This window comes from Martes martes (genome assembly GCF_963455335.1).
Source record: "Martes martes genome assembly, chromosome: 3".
Taxonomy (NCBI): Eukaryota; Metazoa; Chordata; class Mammalia; order Carnivora; family Mustelidae; genus Martes; species Martes martes.
In genome coordinates, this window is record NC_137890.1 from 81,845,430 (window position 1) to 81,871,945 (window position 26,516).

Sequence of the window (26,516 nt, forward strand, 5' to 3'; positions counted from 1 at the left end):
ACTCATTAAAAATATATATAGCAGCAGTATACCTTGCTTTATGGATGCATTCATATGCAGTAAAATAAGAATGTAAGGATAATAAACACCAAAGTCTCAACAATGTTCACCTCTGCAGGGAAGAGAATAATTGGGGAAGGGCACTACAGGAGTCTTCAAATGTATGGAGAGGTCTGCTGTCTGAAACTTAATATACATTCATAATAAAATGAACTACATTTTTTTCATGTGCCTAAAATATGAAATTATTATAAAGTAGATCCAGAAAATATTTGAAAGCAAGTATTTATTAACTCTTTCAAACAACTACTGCCAGTTTAACATGTAAGGAAAAAAAAAGCCAGCACTATTGCAGAACAAGTCAAGAAAAATAAGCCTGAAATGGCTTATGCATAACAGAATACTTTCTTCTAGGCTGCTGTATAGATGCTCTGCACTGTATACCTGAAAAAAACAAAATGCATGTTACTTTAAAACATTTGCTTAAGTCAATGTTTAGACTAGTTACTGAATCACTTGTTACATTTATGTGGATGAATAAACAGCTGGTTACCCAAGTATTTTAATAGCTTTGTTATTAGGTCATAGATTGGATTGTTCAATGGTGTTCTGTGCATACCATATACTCATGTGCTTAAATTACTTAAAGTGTCCACTTCCTTCTGCTCTTCTGCCCATCCCCAGCAACTATCTGTTACTATGATAGTCATTTCAAGCATTCTTACAGATGGAGATCCTCTTTGATTCTGGTATTCGATAGGTGAAAAGGGCCTACGAAGAAGTTTAGAAGAGAGATTCCTGTTGGGCTTTGTTGTCATTCTTTGAGAAATCAAGGAAAGTCTGAAGGTGCTTTTAGGGGTAATTTAGCATTAATCTCCACTGTATTAGTCACATGCAGGAACAAGAAGTCATGATACTTACATCATTCATCTTGGTCCGCCAGCCCCATTTCTACTAATGACATATGAACTGGATATTGTTCATCTTCATATAATGTCACTATTTGTTCTGGTGCCTGAGCCTAAAATTAAAAGATAGTTGTCAAGAAAATACAGTAAGGTCTTTGCTGGTTTTCCCCTCCTACATCTGGCCTATATCACATAGGAAGGAAAACGCACTCTCCAAATTTATTAATAATTTGTATTTTAAAAAGGTCTTTGTGATGATTTCCTATTAAATCCATTCCTTCCATTCTTATACTTTATTTAAAATGTAACTCCAGGGTGCCAGTGTGGCTCAGATGGTTAAGCAACTGCTTTTGGCTTGGGTCATGGTCCTGGAGTCCCAGGATCATGTCCCACATTGGGCTTCCTGCTCTGTAGGGAGTCTGCTTCTCCCTCTGACACTCCCAGCTCTCATGCTCTTTTTCAAATAAATAAAATCTTAAAAAAAAAAAAGTAACTCCAACCCAAAGTTTTCCTAGATTAAGCCAATGGGCTTTAACACTACCATCCCTATTAAGATTCATTTATATTCTATCTAGAAGGCCTTATGCTTTTATGCATAAACTGCCCAAATTATGAGTTATTCATAGAGATGAATAAAGACATGCCTGTAAGAATACTTAACTAGCCCTGTCTGTATTTTTACTGGCTCCTTGAGAGAAACTGTGTATAAGCTATTTACACTACTCTGACACACAAAAGCATGGTATGTACGGAGGTTTTCAAAAAGCACTTGCTAGTAAAAGCACCGTTATATTAAGAGTTCACTCTTGTCAGAGCCAGTACATCAGGAATCTGCAAATCCTGGGTCCCAAAATCAGGGTAGTTTGGGCTGAAAACAACAGTGTTGAGGACTAAGGTGAATTAGAGTGTATTTCCATTCAAAGGAGCTGTTATATGACTTCAGCTGACTGCCATTTTGGAAAAGAGACCTAGGATTCCTAGAATTTATATTAATCAGAAATCAGAAATACAGACTTTTAAAATTTTTTTTAAATTTTTTTTAAAGATTTTGAGAGAGAGAAAGAGCATGAGAGTGGGGAAGGTCAGAGGGAGAAGTGGGCTTCCCACCAAGCAGGGAGCCTGGTGTGGGACTCGATCCTAGTATGCTGGGATCATGACCTGAGCTGAAGGCAAATGCTTAACGACTGAGCCACCCAGGTGCCCCCAAAATAGAGACTTTTTTGGGGGTAATTTTTTTCAATTTTAAAACAGGTTCAGGGGGCGCCTGGGTGGCTCAGCGGGTTAAAGCCTCTGCCTTCGGCTCAGGTCATGATCCCAGGGTCCTGGGATCGAGCCCCGCATCGCGCTCTCTGCTCAGCAGGGAGCCTGCTTCCTCCTCTCTCTCTGCCTGCCTCTCTGCCTACTTGTGATTTCTGTCTGTCAAATAAATAAATAAAATCTTAAAAAAAAAAAAAAAAACAGGTTCAGGCCAGATTCTGCCTATGGACTTCCCCTTTGTGACATGCTAAAGCTCTAAAGAAAGCATATTTACATTAAACACAATATGAACATTTGAACATTTATTTTTTAAATAAATGTATGTATGTGATATAGGGGTGTGTGTGTTGATTGTGTGGTGTGTCTGTGTGGTATGTTTGGTGTGTGTGTTGTATGTGTAGTGTGTACATGGGTATGTGTGTGCAGTATGTGTTGTTGTTTTTTTTTTAATTTATCAATTAGGGGGAGAGAGTATGTGTGCCTGAGCAGGGGGAGGGGGAGAAGGAGAAAGAATCTCAAGTAGATTCCCTGCTGAGTGCAGAGCCCTACACAGGGCCTGTGTCAAAATTACAAGTTGGGCACTTAACCAATTGAGCCATCCAGGCCCTCTGTGTATGTATATTCTATATGTGTTATGCATTTTGTCTTTTTCTGTGTGTTATGGGTGGTGTTGAGTAATATATGTGTGATGTGTGTTTTGTTTTGGTATTGTAGGTTTGTGAGGTGTATGTGTAGTGTTGGTATGTGTGTGGTGTATTTGTGGTGTTTGGTATTTCTGTAGTGTATGGTATATTTTGGTGTGTGGTTTTGTGTAGTGTTATGTGTGGTTTGTGTTATGTGTAGTTTGTGTGTGCTGTATGGAGTGTATGATGTTGTGTGCTGTATGTATGTAGTGCCTGTGGTGTATGAACAGTGTGAGTGTGGTTTTGACTGGTGCATGGTGTATCTGTGGTGTAGGTGTTGTGTGTGTTTAGTATGTGTGCATTATGTGTATGTGTGAGATGTGGGTGCATGGTATGTCAAACATGTATGCATATATGTATGTATATACTTGTGTGTATAGCATAAGTGTGTTGTATTTGGTTTATGAGTGGTGTGCATGATGTTTAAGTGTTGTCTGATATATTCATGTGTAGTGTGTGTGGTAAATAAATAGTGTATTGATTTCATGTGTGCACAGTATGTGTTTGGTGTGTTTATGTTCCATGTGTTTTGTGTATTGTTTGTGTGTGTGCTATCTTCCTTAGTGTATAGTGTATGCTGGTGTCTGTTGTGTGTGTGTGTGTCCCAGTGTTGTGTGTTTATGTGGTGGTGGTTATGTGTGGTGGTGTGTGAATGAAATTTCTACACTGTGCATTGTCTATTTTATGTGTGTGTGTGTGGTGTTTTTGGAATATGTATGATATGTGTTGTGTGTATGCTATTGTACACTGAGTGGTTTTTATGTGGTGTATGGTATGTCTGAGGTATATGTATGGTGTGTGTAAAACGTGTGCAGTGTATGTGTGTGCATGGTGTGTGTGTACTGTGTCAGGTTATGTGTGGCATGTGGTATCTGTGATTATGGTATGTTATATGTGGGGTGTATAAGTACTGAGTGATGTGATATATGTGTTGTGTGTGCAGTTTGTAGTAGAGATGTGATGTAGGTGTATGTATGAGGTCTGAATATTTTTTGAGTGATGTGTGTATGTTACGTTTGGTGTGTCTTGAATGGTGAGTATATGGTGTTTAGGTGTTGTGGTTGCAATTTATTTTGTATGTTCTATGTGTATAGTGTGTGTTATATGTTTCTCTATTATGTGCATGGTGTGAGTGCTGTATGTGTGGTGTTTTTCAGTGGTGTGTATTTTTGAGCTGTTTATGTGGTGTTGGTTATATGTGGTGTCTGCAGTGAATATGTGGTATATGAATGGTACTTTTGTGGTTTTGTGGGGTTTCTATGGTGTCCGTGCTGTATGTAGTGTTTGTGTGTCTTGTATGTTTTGTTTAATTCTTGTTTTGTGTGCTCAGAGTGTGTAGTGTGTGTATTATGTGTGGTATATGTGTGCTCTGAGTGTAGTTTTATGATGTGTGTGGTGTGTTTGTGGTATATGTAGTGTGTGGGGAAGGTTTTCAGTATGTGTATGTGTTTTTTTGTGTGGCATACAGTATGTTTGTATGTGTGGTATGTGGTGTCTGTGTGCCATATATTTTGTGTGTTATATTCTGTAAGTGTACTGTGCATTGTATATTTCTTTGTGTGTGGTATGTGTGGAACATGAGTGTTGTATGTGTTTATTTGAACCTTTTGATGCAGGTTCTATTGCATTAAACAATTCAAAATTACTACAGTTCAGTCCTTTCCATGGCTTTGACCAGAATTCCCATTCTGGGAATGAAGTTTAATGTCACTTCGAGACCCACTCATTCACTTATCATTGACTGTCTACTAAGGAGGAGCTCAAATACCATATCCTATCCTGATCTGTACAGAGGGAAGTAGTCCTTCTTGTACCTATACTTATTTTATAGAACGTATTTCATTCTACCTCATATTTACAAATGGTTTACAAATGTTTCATTTCTCTCACTGATTTATGAGTTCTTTGATTATAGGATACTCATCTTGATCATCTTATTCATTACATCAGTGATATTTTATGTTATTGTAGGGCTAATAAAAATTTGCTAAATATAAACTGAAGCATAATTTTAACAAGCCTTAAAATTAATCTTGTAGTATTTACAGATTTATATGTTTTAAAGCATTTTTTTTTTTTTTTTGCATCTAGAGTTGCATAGATAGAAAGCACTTCAGAAAGTGGCCAGGGACCCTAGAAATATCTTCAATAAGATTTTGGATAATTAAGATAGATAGTTACCATGGAAGAAGCATAAAGTTGTTTTCCTTGAAGACAGTCTATCATAGCCCACAGTGCTTCCATGCTCCATTTGGGACAATATGGTATTCTTGTCTTTCCTGGATCTCTTAAGGGAGGTTTAAACCCTGCCAAGAGAACCTTTATGGCGCGGGCTGGATACTGCATAAGGTGAAGAGGAATTTGACGCAGTCTGTCACAAAAAAAATTCCTAAAATGTTCAGAATGTCACAATTAAAATTCTCTAATAGTTAAAACTATAATGGGAAAAATTTATGCCACTGGATTTGGCAATGAATTAGCTGTGATATCGAAAGCATAAACAGTAGAAGAAAAAAATAAATCTGACTACAGCAAAATTAAAAACTCTGCAAAGGACATAATCAACAGTGAAAAAGCAACCTACAGGATGAGAGAAAATATACACTAAAAAGTAGACATTTCTCCAAGGAAGATATATAAATGGCCAACAACCACATGACATGGTGCTCAATATCATTAATCATGAGGGAAATGCAAATCAAAGCTACAGTGAGATACAACCTCACATCCATTGAAGTGGCTACTACCAGGGTGCCTGGGTGGATCCGTTGGTTAAGCCTTTGGCTCATGTCATGATCCTGAAGTCCCAGGATCAAGTCCTGCATCAGGCTCCCTGCACAGCAAAGAAGTTTGCTTCTCCCTCTGGCCCTCCCGCTTCTCATGCTCTCTCTCTCTAATTCTCTGTTTCTCAAATAAAATTTTTAAAAAAGGTGACTACTATCAAAACACCAGAAAATACGAAGTGTTTATGAGGATGTGGAGAGAGACTGGAATTCTTGGATACTTAGTGTAGAGTGGTACAGCTGCTATGGGAAACAGTCTGCTGGTTTCTCCAAATACTAAAAATAGAATGAGTATGATCCAGCAATTCCTGTTCTCATATACCCCCAAAGAATTGAAAGCAGGGTCTTGAAGAAATTTATGTACACTCATGTTCATACCAGCATTATTCACAATAGCAACAAGGTGGAATCAACACAAATACCCAAATAACCATTTATCCATGGATGAATGGAGAAAAAAAAAAGTAGGGTACACATATGATGGAATATTATTCAGCTTTAAAAAGGAAGGAAATTCTGACACATGCTACAACACGGCAAACCTTAAGGAAACTATGCTAAGTGAAATAAGCCAGTTACAAAAGGACAAATACTATATGATTCCACTCATATGGGATACCTATTAATAGTTAAGTTCACAGGGAAAGAAAGTAGAATGGTGGTTGCCGGGGAGGGGGGGATGAGGGGGAAATGAATGGGGAATGTTATTTAAAGGGTACAGAGTTGCAGTTCTGCAAAATGAAGAGTTCTGGAGGTTGGCTACATAACAATGTAAGTATAGTTAACTAATGTTAACTAATTTAATTGTTAATGTTAATTAAATAGTTAAGGTAGTTAAATAGTTAATGTTAACTAATTTCAAATGGTTAAGATGGCAAACTTTATGATACATGTATTTTACCACAATATTACAAACAAAAAATGGAAAATAACTCGTGTTGGCAAGGATGTGGAGAAACTGGAATGCTTGTGTATTGCTGGTGGAATGTAAAATGGTATAGACACTGCAGAAAAGTTTAGCAGTTCTTCAAAAAGTTTAACAAAATTACCATATGCTCCAGCAACTCCACTTCTAGGTATACATACCAAACAACTGAAAGCAGGGACTCAGACAGCCACTTGCACAATTAATGTTCATAGCAGCATTATTCAATATAGCTGGAGGATGGACACAACCCAAGTGTCCATCAACATGTGAATAAATAAATGTAGTATAGACATGCAAAAGAGTATTATTTAGCCATAAAAATAATGAAATACTGATACATGCTACAATTGAGTGTACCCTGAAAAGTTTATCCTAATAAAATAAACCAGATACAAAAGGGCAAATACTGTAGGACAGTACTTATATAAGTTACCTAAAATAGGACAAATTTAGCAACAGAAAGTAAAAAATGGTTATCAGGAGGTGAGGAAAAGGGAATGGAATGTTACTGCTTAGTGAGTACAGAATTTCTGTTTGGGATTAGGAAAACATCCTGAAAATAGTGGCAATAGCTGCACAATATCCTGAATATACTTAATGACAAATGTATACTTAAAAATGGTTAAAATGGTAAATTCTATATTTTACCATAATAAAAAGACATAGACTTTAAAAAAAATCCTAATAAATAGCTTTAAAATAGTTTTTCTCTTAAAAACCAAAACTTTCCCAATAACTACTATTTAAAAAACCTCTAAGAATTCTAGTTCAACTAAGTTGACAAAAATAAAACAACCTGTTTATTGTCAGTTTTTCAGTTGATCCGTAATCAACAAATTGTACCAGGACAGCTAGAGGATTAAATTCTTTAACAGATACAATCTTTGCTCTATACCATAAGCCATCATCATATTCTGCAAGGCAGGGCATTTCTGGAAAGAAAGAAAAAGGAAAAAAATCACATTACCTTGTATTTTCTTTAAAAAACAATTTTTTAAATACAGAAAAGTACAAAGAAAATGTAATCACCATAAACCCATCATTCAGATTTAAACAAACAATAGTCTGTCATATGTTGGATTCTGCTTTTTTCTGTTTATAATTTATACACCTTGTTTTTCCTAATTCCTAAGAATTAAGCTCTTAAGAAAGGCACTTCTCCCATTCTCATAGTTTCTAGTTCTGCCCATGGCTTCAACTATCCTTCAATGCCCGCACTTGTTAGACTCCCAAAATTTTTCATTTAAGCCATCATCTTCTGCAGAAGATAATAAAATAGTTTCTGCTATTCCTTTCAGTTTTGAATTTAAAAAGTTCAATTGCCCTTCTTTAAAATTCTTCAGGGGCATTATAACCATCTGCAATATCAAGTGCTTAGTACTGCAGTTATAGGGTTCTTCACAATTATTCCCAAACAACTCCTATCACATATTTCCAAGTGTTACCTAACTAGAATTACCTAAACTTCTACTTTAGTTCATGGCAGTTCCCCGTAATTAAAATGTTCCCCTATGCCCTTTTCTGGATAAACATCTCTTTCAAAGATCAGCTCCAACATGATTTTTATAAAGATCCCTAACTACTCCTAGTCATAGTTTCTCTGTAACCCGATGGTACTGTGCATACACCTTTGATATGAGCTGTTATTTTCATACTGAACCTGGTTTTCTTGTCCCATTAGTTCTTATGTGCAGAACTGTATTTGTATTGCTAATATAGTACCTGTTACAAGCAACTGCCCAATAGAAAATGTGCTAATAAATGAATACCAGGCTTGAGTAAAACTGTGGAAAAATTAGTATAATTTTTCCCTTATTCCCTTCTCTACAGACACTTTCAGATTTGAGTAGATGGAACACACTTTGAGCTCTTGTCTTGCCCTACTTCCATCCCTCTTTATATTATCATATTCTTTTCTACATAATCTCCACAGAAGTGTAGCTGTGGCAAGTAATATTTAAACACTACATGACTCTAATGTACAAAGATTTTTATCAAAGAGTTTTAAATAATTTGTGTTTATTGAAAAGATTATCAATAGAATAGTAAAGAATGTCTTTTTTTTTTTTTAAAAGATTTTATTTATTTGTCAGAGAGAGAGAGGGAGAGTGAGCGAGCGAGCACAGGCAGAGGGAAAAGCAGACTCCCTGCCAAGCAAGGAGCCCGATGTGGGACTCGATCCCAAGACGCTGGGATCATGACCTGAGCCGAAGGCAGCTGCTTATTAACCAACTGAGCCACCCAGGCGTCCCTAAAGAATGTCTTCTAATTGAGCTGTCTGCACAGTAAGCAATTGACTGAATCATTGTTAACAGTCTCAGCTTTTACCATTTCCATCCTTAAAAACATGGCTGAAAGTTCATCTCAAAATAGAACTAAAAAAATCAAAAACCAAAAAACCCAGCCAACCTAGTTGTGTTATTTTAACCCACACAACTTTTTAATAGGCACTTAGTTATGAATCAACTTGTATATATGCACACTTAAAAAAAACTTATTGAAGAATAAAAAAATGCCTACAGAAAAAAATAAAATACTCATAGAAAAAATAAAATGCCCATAGAAAATGGAGCTATATGTAACTCCATGAATGATCACATTACACACAGAATGCTTCTGTGACTTCCCTTGAGACAAGAAGACAATGAGGAAGGAACTGCTTCTTCCAGACTATAAATCTGAGTTTATAAAAAGTAAAAATCATGAACTTATTCTTCCACTCATTCAACAAATGTTTATGAGCACCTAACTTGTTCAAGGTACCCTTCTAACTGCTAGTGACACAGCAGTACAAAGACTCCCTGTGTCAGAATGCTATTTAAAAAAGGAACAGAAGCCATGGAGAAAAATGGCATAGGAGAGGGTGGCAGGCAGTGCTACTTTATATGGGGAGGACAGGGAAGACCTGCAATATGGAGACAGTTAAGCAGAGATCTAAACTGCTTACAGTTTTGGGGGAAGAACATTCCAGGCAGAGGGAATAGCCAGTGCTGTTTATCACCAAAACATGAGTCACAACTAATTAAAATCTCATTGAGTAAATCAGGTAAGACTTTAGGCTGATGTTTTCCTTTGCTTTAGCATATCTTCTGATATGTACAAAATGCTATGAATAAATCTACTCTATATATCGCATACTGATAAAAATGTATAGACACACACACACACAAAGATACACACACACAAAATGTAGACACCACTCTTGGTTTTCAGAAATTGTCAACACCAGTAATAAGATGCATTTTATTCATAGAAGAATCACATATATTTACTAAATATGGGTAGAAATGGATTAGGAGGAAAAAAACATGATTTGACCTATCCTGACAGGACAGGACAGTCTGAGCTCCCCTACCCTACTTCAAATTATCAGTGTAGATAGTTTGTAATTAAAATCACTGCCATTCAGGTGTGAATGACAACTCTAACATTTGAGCTAAAGGCAAAACCTCAAGCTTAGAAAAATCATCTTTATGCACTTTTTCAATGCAGCCTGAGTTTTAGAAAATGGAAGTGACCCAAGGCAGTTATTTCCCTTCTCTTACTTTACTCATCTAGAAAATGAGAAAGATCATCTATAGAGTGTCTTGAGGAATCAAAGAGATCATGCATATAAGTGTATAAAAATATCATATGATTTCACTCATATGAGGAATTTAAGAAATAAAACATATATGTAGGGGAAGGGAAGGAAAAATAAGATGAAAACAGGGAGACAAACTATAAGACGCTTTTAACTCTAGGAAATAAACGGCTGCTGGAGGGGAGGCAGGTGCAGGGGATGGGGTAACTGGGTGATGGACATTATGGAGGGCACTCATGTATGTAATAAGCATTGGGTGTATGCAACTGATGAATCACTAAGTTCTACTTCTGAAACATAACTATATGTTAATTAAATTGAATTTAAGTAAAAAATTTAAAAATACATCAGTTAACATTAGAAATAGCTGAAACTCAAAAGCCCTTAAAACAAAACAACGGTTTATTAAGAATCCCATTTTACTCAGAAGATTTAGTATACCTGTTCTAAAATCTGTCAGAGGAGGAAATGTTTCCACATTCTTATTAAACCTCCGCAGTGCTTCATTAAGGCTCTCAGACTCAGATTCCCAGCTGATTCCACTGTCATCTGTATCACTATGCTGGTTAAACAGATTACAACTTTCTACAGAATCAAGGCAAATATACACCTAAGTGGGGGAAAGGAAAGGAAAAAAAACTTTCAAATTCTGTAATGTTTAATATTCATTTATATGGACAAAATTACTGTGGTAGTCTCTAACAATGGCCCTGATGATACTTTGTACAGTTCCCCTCCCACTTGATACCAGAGTTGATCTTTGTGACCAAAAGATAATGACATAAGTGATGATATATGACTGCTGAGACCAGATCATCAAAGACATGTGGCCTCTGTCTTGGTGATATGCTCTTTCTACAACTGTTCTCTCTCAGGGAAGCATGCAGCCATGTTCTTAGCAGACCAGTGGGGAGGCCCACAGGGCCAAGAACTGAGCCTTCCAGGTAACATCCATGGGAGTCTTTTTGGAAGTGGGTCTTGCAGCATGCCCCTTGCCCCCCACTATCTTGGCTGAGCACCTGTCAATGAGAGATCCTAAGCCAGCACTTTAACTAGCTCCTGGATTTCTGACTCTCATATGTGTTTTAAGCTGCTAAGTTTGGGGTAATTTGTTACACAGCAATAAATAACTAATATGAAAAGAAATCATTATAAAACCCAACACAGTTGTACACTGCTATCTTCCTTAATGGAATTAGCAAATTTTCCTGTGAAAGAATGGTCTAATATGTAAAACACCTGAAGGAACTGACTGTTCTACTTAATTTGCCACTTTTTCCTTCTTTCTTGTTAGGCAAGGACATATAATTGAATTTTCTTTAGGTCACTTATTTAGTCAATCAATATTTGTTGAGTGACTACTATATATTAGGCAATATTCTGGATCCTGGGGACACATCTGTGACCAAAAGGGGCAAAACTCCTGGTCTTCATGTAGTTACATTCTAATAGGGAGAAGCAGAAAAACATAGTAAGAAAATGTATTAGAAGGTGGTAAATGGCAAGGAAAAACAGAGCAGAATAAAGAGTATCTAGAGTTCAGTGTAGGAAGAGGGCAAGGAAATGAGATGTTTAAGATTTCAAAGATGGAAACAGTTCTGCCTTAAAAATTTAATATTGACATAAATAGACTAAAGCAACACAACACTTGAAACCCAGCAAGTGCTTAAAAACACTTGCTTTATTAACAAATGTCCGAAGAGGAAATTATATAGTTGGCACACTGGAGGTCAACTATTTAAAATCAGAAAGATGAGAAGAGGAGTTAAGATGGCAGAGGAGTAGGGGGACCCTGGGCTTGCCTTATCCCTTGAACACAGCTAAATAAACATCAAATCATTCTGAACACCTGAGAAATTGATCTGAGAACTGAGAGAAGAAAACTGCACTTCTACAAGTAGAAAAATGACCATCAGGTGGAAGGTAGGGGCTGCAGAGAATGGACTGGGGGAGAAAAGAACTGTGAGTGCCATGGAAGGAAGGGAGCCCTGACTGCGGAGAGAGAGAGAAAGAGAGGGAGGGAAAGAAAGGATGAAGCAGCACGCAGGGGATGACACAAGAAAAACTGTTCTCCAAACTACTGACTAGGAAAAAGAGAAGTGTGGATTCCCATATATTACTATAAGCAGCAGAGTGCAAAGTCTGAAGTTTTAGAAGTCCGTGCTATTACTGAGGTCATGCCTGGGGGGCTTAGTGGTACTCCTACTGGGAAGGAGGGCTGAGACCCTGGAGTAGGCAGTATGGTCTAAGGATACTCTAGGTTGTAAGGCGAGAAAGTTTCCCTTCTTGGAGTGCATCTGGGAGTGGTGGCGCAGCTTTTTCAGGGACAGAAGAACTGGTGGTACCAATGTACTGCCCCATTCCCTAACATAGGAACAGAGACACCAGCTGAGAGCAATAAGCCTTGGTGTTGGCTTTTTGCTACACTTAACCATAGACTCTAAACAACTGCCTGTCACATGCAACTACTTTTATGGGACAAATTGGCAAATGGCAAAAGCATGGCAAGACCCTCCCTAAGAGGATCAGTGTGGATCTATGCCCAGTGGGTCCATAAAATTTGGAGTTTTGAAACCCAGCCATATGCCTGAGATAAAACATAGGAGTACTGTGCCACCTAAGCAGACAGACAGCTTGGACAAAGACAGGGTGAAGGTAGGAATCTAACAGAAGCTGGGGGCGTGACTGTTTGCTCTTCTGTGAGGGCTTCCAGAAGAGTGGCAGGCTTGAACTCCCCACTCTGGGGATGAGAGAGCAGGTTGACACCATTTCCCCCTCCCCCTTCCATCAGCACTGACTGACCTCAGGGAGCAACAAAGCACCCCCCTTGTGGAGACCACCAAGCTCCACTCCCCTGTGCCTTGCAAGTGCAACTCCACTAGGACAAGTCAGCCTGAGGATCAGTGCAGCAGGTTCTTCCCTAGAAAATCAGCACAAACCTCTCACATGCACCAAATCTACTGATCATAGAGTGCTGCGAAGCTTCAGTTCTAGGGGAAGTAGGATCTAGCTGCTGCTTTTCCTTTATTTTTTATTTTTTTGGATATACTTTCTTTTAATAAGCAGACCAAGACACACTTAGTTAAAACTTGCCACACAGTGGACAGGGTCTAAACATGCCTCCACCACTGCAGGCAAGGAGAAACTCTGCAGAGGACTGACCTGAGGGTAGGAACATCAAAACACAACAACAGAGTGATATATGATCCCTCCACTTTTATTGGACCTCTTCTTAATATAGTCATTATTCTCAGAAGCAGGAATATGGCAAGCTAGCTATCATACAATAAAACAGGAACCTAGACAAAATCACAAGATGGTGGGATTCACCCCAAAAGAAAGAACGTGAAGAACTAACAGCCAGGGATTTAGTCAATACAGATGTAAGTAATCTGTATGAAAAAAAATTTAAAAAATTTATAAGGATAGTAGCTGGGCTTGAAAATGAATAGAAGACATTAGAAAATTCCTTACTGCAGAGATAAAAGAACTAAAAACCAGTCAGGCCAAAATTTAAAATGCTGTTACTGACTGGTTACCTTGACAATGAGGATGGACAAAGCAGAGGAACGAATCAGTGATACAGAAGATAAAATTATGGAAAATAAGCCGAAAAGAAGAGATAAAGAAAGATATTGGATCACAAATACAGACTTAAGGAACTCAGCAACTTCTTGAAGCTTAATAACATTCATATCATAGCAGTCCCATAAGAGAGGGAAAAGGAGGCAGAAGGTGTATTTGAGCAAATTATAGCTGAAAATTTCCCTAAGTTGGGAAGGAAACAGACAATGAAATCCAAGAAGCAGAGAACTCCCATTAAATTCAGCAATGGTGGTGACCATCACCACCAAGACATATCATAGTCAAATTCACAAACTAGACAGACAAGGAAACAATTTTGAAACTAGCAAGGGAAAAAAGTTCTTAACCTACGAGGGAAGATGGATGAGGTTTGTAGCAGAAACGTGGCAGGCCAGAAAACAATGACAAATATATTCAACATGCTGAATGGGAGAAATATGCAGCCAACTCCAGCAAGGCTGTCTGTCATTCAGAATAGGAGAGATAAAGAGTTTCCCAGAGAAACCTAGGAGTTCATGACCACTAAACCAGTCCTGCAAGAATTGAGTGGAGAAAAAAAGGACCCAAAGCAACAAAGACTAGAAAAGAAAGAAAACATCATCACAAACACCAACTTTACAGGTAACACAATGGCACTAAATTCCTATCAATCATTACCCCGAATGTAAATAGACTCAATGTTCCAATCAAAAGACACAGGGCATTGGAATGGATTAAAAAACAAGACCCATCGATACGCTGCCTACAAGAGACTCATTTTAGACCTAAAGATACCTGTAGATGGAAAACGAGAGGATGAAGAAACATCTATCATACTAATACATGCCAAAATAAAGCTGGAGTAGCCATAGTTATATTAGTCAAACTAGATTTTAAACCACAAACTGTAACAAGAGATATAAAGGGGCACTATGTCATACTTAAGCAGTGTATCCAACAAGAAGACCTAACAATTACAAATATTTATGCCCCCACCTTGGGAGCACCCAAACATAAATCAACTAACAACAAGCAAAGAAACTCATTGATGATAATAAAATAATAGTAGAAGGCTTTAATACGCCCACTTACTGCAATGGACAGATCATCTAAGCAGAAAATAAGGAAACAACGCTTTGAATGATACACTGGACCAGGTGGACTTAACAGACATATTCAGAATACACTAGCAGAATACACATTCTTTTTGAGTGACATGGAACATTCTCCAGAATAGATCACCCACTGGGTCATAAATTAGCCTTCAACAAGTACAAAAAGATCGAGGTCATACCGTGCATATTTTCAGACCACAATAATATGAAACTTGAAGTTAACCACAAGAAAAAAATATGGGTGTTTACGCAAACAATGACTCATGTAACACTACATCAAAAACTAATGATGTACTGTATGGTGACTAACATAATGAAAAAAAAAGAAAAAATATGGAAAGATCATAAATACATGGAGATTAAAGAACATCCTTCTGAAGAATAATCTGGTTAAACAGGAAATTAAGAAATAAAAAAATAAATGGAAGGAAACGAAAATGAAAACATGGTAGTCTAAAACCTTTGGGATGCAGCAAAAGTGATCTTAAAAGGAAGTATACTGCAATACAAATCTAATCAAGAAGCAAGAAAAGTCTCAAATGAACAACCTAACTTTACACCTCAAGGAGGGGGAAAAGGAACAGCAAATCTAAGGCCAGTAGAAGAAGGGAAATAATTAAGATCAGAACAAATAAATGATATAGAAACAAAAAACCCAGTAGAACAGATCAACAAAACTAAGAGTTGGTTCACTGAAAGAATTAAAATTTATAAACCCCTCGCCAGACTTATTAAAAAGGAAAGAGAAAAGACCTAAATAAATAATGAATGAAAGAGGACACATCACAACTACAGAACTACAAATAATTATAAGAAGAATAATTATAAGAATATAAGAATACTATGAGGAAGAGGAGTCAAGATGGCAGAGGAGTAGCAGGCTGAGATGACATCAGGTAGCAGGAGATCAGCTAGATAGTTTATCAAACCATTCCGAAGACCTACAAATCCAAGAGGAGATTGAAGAGAAGAGCAGCAATTCTAGAAACAGAAAATCGACCACTTTCTGAAAGGTAGGACCTGTGGAGAAGTGAATCCAAAGCGAAAAGAAGATAGACCGTGGGGAGAGGGGCCGGCTTCTGGCAAGCAGCAGAGCAACGGAGCACAAAATCAGAACTTTTAAAGGTCTGCGCCACTGAGGGACATCGCTCCAGAGGCTAAGCCGGGGTGGAGCCGGGGACAGCGTGGTCTCAGGTCCCGCGGGGTCACAGAAGGATCGGGGGTGTCAGTGTCGCAGAGCTTGCAGGTATTAGAGCGGGGAAGCTGGTTACAGAGACAGAGCTGAGGAGTGAGCTCTCAACTCAGGGTTACCTTAAACTGTGATCTGTGGCACAGTTAGGCCACTGCTCTTTGAGCAGGGACCCCAAAAGTGGCAGATCCCAGGAGATCCCCCCAGGGAAGAGTGGCCAGGATCTGCTGGGTTCGGAGATTCCAGGTGGGGCCGTGTGCCAGAGACAGAGATGCTTGATCACAGGCTGGGTGAGCTCGGAGGACAGCTGGAGACCAAGGTGACAGGAGTGACTGAGCGCTTTTCTCCGAGGGTGCTCTGAGGAGTGGGGCCCTGAGCTCTCGGCTCCGCTTCGTCGGAGATTGGGAGGCTGTCATTTTCATTCCCATCCTCCAGAACTCTAAGAAAGTGTTCAAGGAACAAAAGCTCCGAGAGTGAACCGGAGCAGATGACTTAGCCTGGCCCCTGGCAAGGGTGATGCAATTCTGCCTTGGGCAAAGACACTTCAGAATAACTACAAAAGGCCCAACCCCAGAGGAGAAAGAAATCCAACCAAGACCAAGTTCACTTATCATGGATAACAGCAGAATTCCAGAGGAGGAGAAAGCAAAGCATGGAATTCATGGCTTTCTCCCCATGATTCTCTAGTCTTGCAAAGTTAATTAATTAAAAAAAAATTTTTTTTCTTATTCTAATTTTTTAAACTTTTACTCTTTCCTCTTTTAATGTTTTCTAACTAGTTTATCTTAACAATACCTTTCATTAAAAAAAATCTTTTTGAACCTTATTATAGTAATATTTTATCCCTCATTGTATCTAACTTTATTTTTTGTATACACATAGGGTTTTTTCCTTCTAAAAAATTCTGGGATACAACTTCTTCTAATAGATCAAAATACACCCTAAATCTACCACAGGGTTTTGTTCTAGGCTCCAGCCTCAGCAAATTCTCTACACGTTCCTTTGCTTTCTTTTCCCAACCAACTTAACAACTCCTTTCTTAAGAATTTTTTAAAAATTTTCATCTTTATACTCATATTCCATCCCTTGATCATGTTTACTCTTGTGTGTGTGTGTGTGTGTGTGTGTGTGTGTATGTTTTTTTTTTTTGTTATAAAATTTTGGGAGGTAGTTTCTTCTAAGACACCAAAATACTCCCAAAATTAAGTAGGTGGCTCTGTTCTACTCACCAGTCTAATATATATATATGTATTTTCTTTTTTTTTAAAATTTTTTTGAACTTCTTTTTATCCCCGTTTTCCCCCCACGATTTGGGGTCTCTTCTGATTTGGTTAATGCACATTTTCCTGGGGTCTTTGCCACCCTTTTAGTATTTTATTCTCTCCTTCATATATTCTTATTTGGATAAAATGACAAGCCGGAAAAACCACAAAAGAAAGAACAAGAGGCAGTACCGAAGACTAGGGACCTAATCAATATGGACATTGGTAATATGTCAGATGTAGAGTTCAGAATGACAATTATCAAGGTGCTAGCTGGGCTCGAAAAAGGCATGGAAGATATTAGAGAAATGCTGTCTGGAGAAATAAAAGCCTTTCTGGAGAAATAAAAGAACTAAAATCTAACCAACTTGAAATAAATATAGCTAATAATGAGGTGCAATAAAAAATGGAGGTTGTAGGGCGCCTGGGTGGCTCAGTGGGTTAAAGCCTCTGCCATCGGCTCAGGTCATGATCCCTGGGTCCTGGGATCGAGCCCTGCATCGGGCTCTCTGCTCAGCAGGGAGCCTGCTTCCTCCTCTCTGTCTGCCTGCTTCTCTGCCTACTTGTGATCTCTCTCTGTCAAATAAATAAATAAAATCTTTAAAAAAAAAAAAAAGAAAGAAATCCTTCTCTAAAAAAAAAAAAAAAATGGAGGCTCTCACTGCTAGGATAAATGAGGCAGAAAAGAGAATTAGTGATATATAAGACCAAATGATGGAGAATAATGAAGCTGAGCAAAAGAGAGACAAACAACTACTGGACCATGAGGGGCGAATTCAAGAGATAAGTGACAGCATAAGACAGAACAATATTAGAATAATTGGGATCCCAGAGGAAGAAAAAAGAGGGGGGCTGAAGGTATATTGGAGCAAATTATAGTAGAGGATTTCCCTCATATGGCAAAGGGAACAAGCATCAAAATCCAGGAGGCACAGAGAACTTCCCTCAAAATCAATAAAAATAGGTCCACACCCCATCATCTTATAATAAAACGTACAAGTCTTAGTGACAAAGAGAAAATCCTGAAAGCAGCTTGGGACAAGAAGTCTGTAACATACAACGGTAGAAATACTACACTGGCAGCAGACTTATCCACAGAGACCTGGCACGCCAGAAAGAACTGGCATGATATATTCAGAGCACTAAACGAGAAAAATATGCAGCCAAGAATACCATATCCAATAGGATGTCACTGAAAATAGAAGGGAGAGGTTGAGAGCTTCCAGGACAAACAAAAATTAAAAGAATTGGCCGACACCAAACCAGCCATACAGGAAATATTGAAAGGGATCCTCTAAGCGAAGAGAGAGTCTAAAAGCAGTAGAGCAGAAAGGAAAGAGACAATACACAGTAATGGTCACCTTACAGGCAACACAATGGCATTAAATTCATATCTTTCAGGAGTTATCTTGAACGTAAATGGGCTAAATGCCCCAATCAAAACACAAAGGGTATCAGAATGGATAAAAAACCAAAACCTATCAATCTGCTGTCTACAAGAAACTCATTTTAGACCCAACGACACCTCCAGATGTAAAGTGAGGAGGTGGAAAACAATTTACCATGCTAATGGACATCAAAAGCAAGCTTTGGTGGAAACAGATAAAGTAGATTAAGCCAAAGACTATAATAAGAGATGAGGAAGGACACTATATCATACTCAAAGGGTCTGTCCAACAAGAAGAGCTAACAATTTTAAATATCTATGCTCCTAACATGGGAGCAGCCAACAATATAGACCAATTAATAACAAAATCAAAGAAACACATCGACAATAGTACAATAATAGTAGGGGACTTTAACACCCCCCAATCACTGAAATGGACAGACCATCCAAGCAAAAGATCAACAAGGAAATAAAGGCCTTAAATGACACACTGGACCAGAGGGACATCACAGACATATTCAGAACATTCCATCCCAAAGCAACAGAATACACATTCTTCCCCGGTGCACATGGAACATTCTCCAGAATAGATCACATCCTGGGTCACAAATCAGGTCTCAACCAGGACCAAAAGATTGGGATCATTCCCTGCATACTTTCAGACCACAATGCTCTGAAGCTAGAACTTAGTCACAAGAGGAAAACTGGAAAGAACGCAAATACATGGAGACTAAACAGCATCCTTCTAAAGAATGAATGAGTCAACCAGGAAATTAAAGAAGAATTGAAAAAAATCATGGAAACGAACGATAATGAAAACACAACTGTTCAAAGTCTGTGGGACACAGCAAAGGCAGTCCTGAGAGGAAAAAACATAGTGATACAAGCCTTTCTCAAGAAACAAGAAAGGTCTCAAATATACTACCTAACCCTACACCTAAAGGAGTTGGAGAAAGAACTGCAAAGAAAGCCTAAACCCAGCAGGAGAAGAGAAATCATAAAGATCAGAGCAGAAATCAATGAAATAGAAACAAACAAACAAAAAAAAAATAGAACAAATCAACAAAACTAGGAGCTGGTTCTTTGAATGAATTAATAAGATTGATAAACCCCTGGCCAGACGTCTCAAAAAGGAAAGAGAAAGGACCCAAATAAATAAAATCATGAATGAAAGAGGAGAGATCACAACCAACACCAAAGAAATACAAACAATTATAAGAACATACTACGAGCAACTCTACGCCAACAAATTTGACAATCTGGAAGAAATGGATGCATTCCTAGACACATATAAACCACCACAACTGAACCAGGAAGAAACAGAAAACCTGAACAGACCATAACCAGTAAGGAGATTGAAACAGTCATCAAAAATCTCCAAACAAACAAAAGCCCGGGGCCAGATGGCTTCCCTGGGGAATTCTACCAAACATTTAAAGAAGAATTAATTCCTACTCTCCTGAAACTGTCCCAAAAAATAGAAATGGAAGGAAAACTGCCAGACTCATTTTATGAGGCCAGCATTACCTTGACCCCAAAACCAGACAAAGACCCCATCAAAAAGGAGAATAACAGACCAATATCCTTGAACACAGATGCGAAAATTCTCACCAAAATACTAGCCGATAGGATCCAACAGTCCATTAAAAGGATTATTCACCACGACCAAGTGGGATTTATTCCAGGGCTGCAAGGTTGGTTCAACACCCGCAAATCAATCAATGTGATACAATACATTAATAAAAGAAAGAACAGGAACCATATGATACTCTCAATAGATGCTGAAAAACCATTTGACAAAGTACACCATCCTTTCTTGATCAAAACTCTTCAAAGTGTAGGGATAGAGGGTACATACCTCAATATCATCAAAGCCATTTATGAAAAACCCACAGCGAATACCATTCTCAATGGAGAAAAACTGAGAGCTTTTCCCCAAAGGTCAGAAACACGGCAGGGATGTCCTTTATCACCACTGCTATTCAACATAGTACTAGAAGTCCTAGCCTCAGTAATCAGACAACAAAAAGAAATTAAAGGCAATCAAATCAGCAAAGAAGTCAAACTCTCACTCTTTGCAGATGATATGATACTTTTTGTGGAAAACCCAAAAGACTCCACTCCAAATCTGCTAGAACTTGTACAGGAATTCAGGAAAGTGTCAGGATATAAAATCAATGCGCAGAAATCAGTTGCATTTCTATACACCAACAACAAGATAGAAGAAAGAGAAATTAAGGAGTCAATCCCATTTACAATTGCATCCAAAACCATAAGATACCTAGGAATAAACCTAACCAAAGAGGCAAAGAATCTGTACTCAGAAAACTATAAAGTACTCATGAAAGAGACTGAGGAAGACACAAAGAAATGGAAAAATGTTCCATGCTCATGGATTGGAAGAATATATATTGTGAAAATGTCTGGGCTACCTAAAGCAATCTACACGTTTAATGCAATCCCTATCAAAATAACATCCTTTTTTTTTTTCAAAGAAATGGAACAGATAATCCTAAAATTTATATGGAACCAGAAAAGACCTCGAATAACCAGAGGAATGTTGAAAAAGAAAGCCAAAGTTAATGGCATCACAATTCCAGACTTCAAGCTCTATGACAAAACTGTCATCCTCAAGACAGTATGGTACTGGCACAAAACAGACATATAGATCAATGGAACAGAACAGAAAGCCCAGAAATAGACCCTCAACTCTATGGACAACTAATCTTTGACAAAGCAGGAAAGAATGTCCAAGGGACAAAAGACAGTCTCTTCAACAAATGGTGTTGGGAAAACTGGACAGGCACATGCAGCAAAATGAAATTGGACCATTTCCTTACACCACACACAAAAACAGAATCAAAATGGATGAAGGACATCAATGTGAGAAAGGAATCCATCAAAATCCTTGAGGAGAACACAGGCAGCAACCTCTTCGACCTCAGCCGCGGCAACTTCTTCCTAGGAACATGGCCAAAGGCAAGGGAAGCAAGGGCAAAAATGAACTATTGGGACTTCATCAAGATCAAAAGCTTTTGCACAACCAAGGAGACAGTTAACAAAACCAAAAGACAGCTGACAGAATGTGAGAAGACATTTGCAAACAACATATCATATAAAGGGCTACTATCTAAAATCTACGAAGAACTTATCAAACTCAACAACCAAAGAACAAATAATCCAATCAAGAAATGGGCAGAAGATGTGAACAGACATTTCTGCAAAGAAGATATCCAGATGGCCAACAGACACATGAAAAAGTGCTGCACATCACTCGGCATCAGGAAAATACGAATCAAAACCACAATGAGATACCACCTCACACCAGTCAGAATGGCTAAAATTAACAAGTCAGGAAATACCAGATGCTGGCAAGGATGCAGAGAAAGGCAGTTGGTGGGAATGCAAGCTGGTGCAACCACTCTGGAAAACAGCATGGAAGTTCCTCCAAGAGTTGAAAATAGAGCTACCCTACAACCCAGCAATTGCACTACTGGGTATTTACCCTAAAGATACAAATGCAGTGATCCAAAGGGGCACCTGTACCCGAATGTTTATAGCAGCAATGTCCACCACAGCCAAACTATGGAAAGAACCTAGATGTCCATCAACAGATGAACAGATAAAGATGATGTGGTGTATATATACAATGGAATACTATGCAGCCATCAAAAGAAATGCCATTTGGGACGACGTGGATGGTACTAGAGGGTATTACGCTGAGTGAAATAAGTCAATCAGAGAAAGAGAATTATCATATGATCTCCCTGATGTGAGGAATTTGAGAGGTAACATGGCGGCTTTGGGGGATAGGGAAGGAAAAAATGAAACAAGATGGGATCGGGAGGGAGACAAACCGTAAGAGACTCTTAATGTCACAAAACAAACTGAGGGTTGCCGGGGGGAGGGGGATAGGGAGAAGGAGGCTGGGTTATAGACACTGGGGAAGGTATGTGCTATGGTGAGTGCTGTAAAGTGTGTAAACCTGGCGATTCACTGACCTTTACCCCTGGGGATAAAAATACATCATATGTTAATATAATAAAAGGAATATAAGAATATTATGAAAAATCATGTGCCAAAAAACTGGGAATTCTGGAAGAAATGGATAAATTCCTATAAACATATAAATGACCAATACTAAAATAGGAAGAAATAAAAAATTTGAATAGACCCATACCAGAAAAGAAATTAAATCAGTAATAAAAATTCTCCTAACAAAGCCAAGTCCAGGACCAGATAGTTTCACAGGGGAATTCCATCAGACATTTAAAGGAGAGGTGATACCTATTCTTCTCAAAGTGTTCCAAAACACAGAAATGGAAGGAAAACTTCCAAACTTCTTCCATGAATCCAGCATTACCTTGATTGTAAAACCAAAGATCCCACTAAACAGGAGAATTCAGGCCAATATCCCTGATGAACATGGATGCAGTAATTCTCAACAAGATACCAGCAAACTGAATCCAACATTACATTAAAATAATTATTCACCACAATCAAGTGGTGTTTATTTCTGGGCTACAGGCGTGGTCCAGTATTTGCAAATCAATGTGATACACCACATAAAAGAAAGGATAAGAACCACATGATTCTCTCAATAGAGGCAGCAAAAGTGTTTGACAAAATATAGCATATTTTCTTGATGAAAACCCTTAACAAAGGAGAGGTGGAAGATACCTCAACATCATAAAGGCCATACACAAAGGAACCACAGCTAATATCACCCTCAATGGGAAAAAACTGAGAGCTTTTCCTCTACTGTCAGGAAAAAGGGATGTCCACTCTCACCATTACTATTTAACATAGTACTGGAAATCTCAGCCTTAGGAATAAGACAAGAAAAACAAATAAAATGCATCCAGGGTTGCCACCCAGATGTGTCCATTAAACATCTGTCTTTGACTCAGGTCATGATCCCAGGGTCCTGGGAATGAGCCCCATGTCCTGTTCCCTGCTCATTGGGGAGTCTCTTTCTCCCTCTCCCTCTGCCCATCCTCTCCTCTCGTGCGCCCTTTCTAATTCTGCTCTAATAAATATTTATTTAAAAAAAGAAAAATTAAAGAGGGCACATATTGCATGGAGCACTAGGTGTGGCACATAAACAATGAATCTTGGAACACTGGAAAAAAAAAAAAGGTATCCAAATTGGCAAAGAAGTAGTCAAACTTTCACAATTTGCAGACATGATCCTCTATGTAGAACACCTTGAAAGACTCCACCAAAAAAATTGCTAAAACTAACATATGAATTCAGCAAAGTAGCAGGATATAAAATCAATGTACAGAAATCTGTTTCATTTCCATACACCAATAATGAAGCAGCAGAAAAAGAAATCAATGAATCGATCCCATTTACAAGTGCACCAACCTATAAGATACCTAGGAATAACCCTAACCAAAGAAGTTAAAGATCTGTACTTTGAAAACTATAGAACACTTATGGAAGAAACTGAAGTTGGCACAAAGAAATGGGAAAAATATTACATGGTCATGGATTGAAAGAGTAAATATAGTTAAAATGTCTATGCTACCCAAAGCAATCTACACATTCAACGCAGAATACCACCTGAATTTTTCAGAGCTAGAACAAACAGTCCTAAAATTTGTATGGAACCACAAGAGACCCCCAATAGCCAAAGCAATCCTGAAAAAGAAAACCAAAGCCTGAGGCATCACGAGTCCAGACTTCAAACTCTATTATAAAGCTGTAGTCATCAAGACAGTATGGTACTGGCACAAAAGCAGACATGTAGGTCAATAGAACAGAACAGAAAACCCAGAAATGGACCCACAAGTGTATGGCCAACTAATCTTTTTAATTTTTAAAATTTTTTTTTTTAATTTTCAGTGTAACAGTATTGTTTTTGCACCACACCCAGTGCTCCATGCAATACGTGCCCTCCCTAATACCCACCACCTAGTTCCCCCAACCTCCCACCCCCCCGCCCCTTCAAAACCCTCAGGTTGTTTTTCAGAGTCCACAGTCTCTCATGGTTCACCTCCCCTTCCAATTTCCCTCTAATCTTTGACAAAGCAGGAAAGTATATCCAATGGAAAAAAGACAATCTCTTCAACAAATGGTGTTGGGAAAACTGGACACCCATATGCTGAAGAATGAAAGAGGCCCACTTTCTTACACCATACACAAGAATAAATTCAAAATGGATGAAAGGCCTAAATGTGAGACAGGAAACCATTAAAATCCTAGAGCACTACAAAGGCAGCAATCTGTCTGACCTTAGCCACAGCAAATTCTTAACTAGACACATCTCTGGTGGCAAGGGAACAAAAGCAAAAACTAACTACTGGGACTTCATCAAGATAAAAAGCTTCTGCACAGTGAAGGAAATGATCAATAAACCTAAAAGGCAGCCTACAGAATGGGAGAAGATATTTGTAAATGACATCTGATGAAGGGTTAGTATCTAAAATCTATAAAGAACTTATCAAACTCAACACTTCAAAAATAAATAATCCAGTTAAGAAATAGGCAGAGACATTAACAAGTATTTTTCCAAAGAAGACATCCAGATGGCTAACAGGAGCATGAAAAGAGGCTCAACATCACTCATCATCAGGAAAATACAAATCAAAACCATGATGAGATATAACCTCATGCCTGTTAGAATGGGTAAAATTAACAACATAGGAAAACAAGAGATTTTGGCAAGGATGCAGAGAAAGGGAAAACCTCTTACTCTGCTGGTGGGAATGCAAACTGGTGCAGCCATTCTGGAAAACAGTATGGATGTTCCTCAGAAAGCTAAAAGTAGAACTACCTTAGGATCCAGCAATTGCACTGTTATCTACCCAAAGGATAAAAAAATACAGATTTGAGTACATGCACTCTGATAATGCAGCAGCATTATCAACAACAGCCAAACTATGGAGAATGCCCAAATGTCCACTGACTGATGAATGGATAATAAGATATGGTATATATTTATAATGGAATATTACTCAGCCATCAAAAAGAATGAAATCTTGCCATTTGCAACAACATGGATGGAGCTAGAGTATATTATGCTAAGTGAAATAAGTCAGTTAGAGAAAGACAAATATATGATTTCACTCATATGTGGAATTTAAGAAACCAAACATATGAACATAGGGGAAGGGAAAAAATTGAGTGAGGCAAGCAAACTATTAGAGACTCTTAACTACAGAGAACAAACTGACAGTTGATGGCAGGGGATGGGATAAATGCGTGATGATAAGTATTAAGGAGGGTACTTGTTATGATGACCACCGGGTGTTATATCTAAGTGATGAATCACTAAATTCTAAATTCTACTCCCCAAATCAATATTACAGTATATGTTAATTAATTAGAATTTAAATGATATTTGAAAAAAAGGAGGATGTAAGCATAAAGAGTCAAACCTAGAGTTTAAGACCAAGATTTCCTATTATATTTTCAATCAGCAACTAATCATTTAGATTACATACTTCATTAGGTGAAACAACGTGCTTGACTTGAACAGCATAGAGTTCTTCTGGGGGAGGCAGAGATGAAGGCAAATATGGTGGTAAAATAGGCGTCTCTGTTTCAGACAAAAGCAATTCCTAAAGCATCACAAATAAATTCAAATTTCAGAATGACTATTACAGAAATCCAGTACATTATTAAAATTCAATAAAATTCATTACATTGCCAATTTATTTTCAATTAGCAGAAAGAAAACTCTCTTAGATAATGGATACCACAAAATGATTGTTTTTAGTAGGACCAAAATGTGAGTAAAGACCTTTAACACCCTTTTGTTCCCTCAATTAAAAAAAATTTGTGTTAAAACACTCATATAAATATATGTTTATGTATACATATTTACCTATACACATAAAACTCCAGAAG

General features: G+C 38.0%; 1 protein-coding gene across 1 annotated transcript in view; it reads right to left on the bottom strand.

Annotated features, from left to right (window-relative positions):
- Nucleotides 1-310: 310 nt before the first annotated feature.
- The window catches only part of RNF17 (ring finger protein 17), a gene marked incomplete at its 5' end in the record, with an annotated part of 157,618 nt that continues 131,412 nt past the window's right edge, over nt 311-26,516 (bottom strand). Inside the window, 6 exons of the mRNA XM_080798724.1 lie at nt 311-444; nt 922-1,021; nt 5,030-5,219; nt 7,356-7,491; nt 10,584-10,752; nt 26,111-26,227. Of these exons, the coding sequence (XP_080654850.1) occupies nt 923-1,021; nt 5,030-5,219; nt 7,356-7,491; nt 10,584-10,752; nt 26,111-26,227 (711 nt within the window). The 3' untranslated portion in view covers nt 311-444; nt 922. The remainder of the gene's footprint in view (nt 445-921; nt 1,022-5,029; nt 5,220-7,355; nt 7,492-10,583; nt 10,753-26,110; nt 26,228-26,516) is intronic.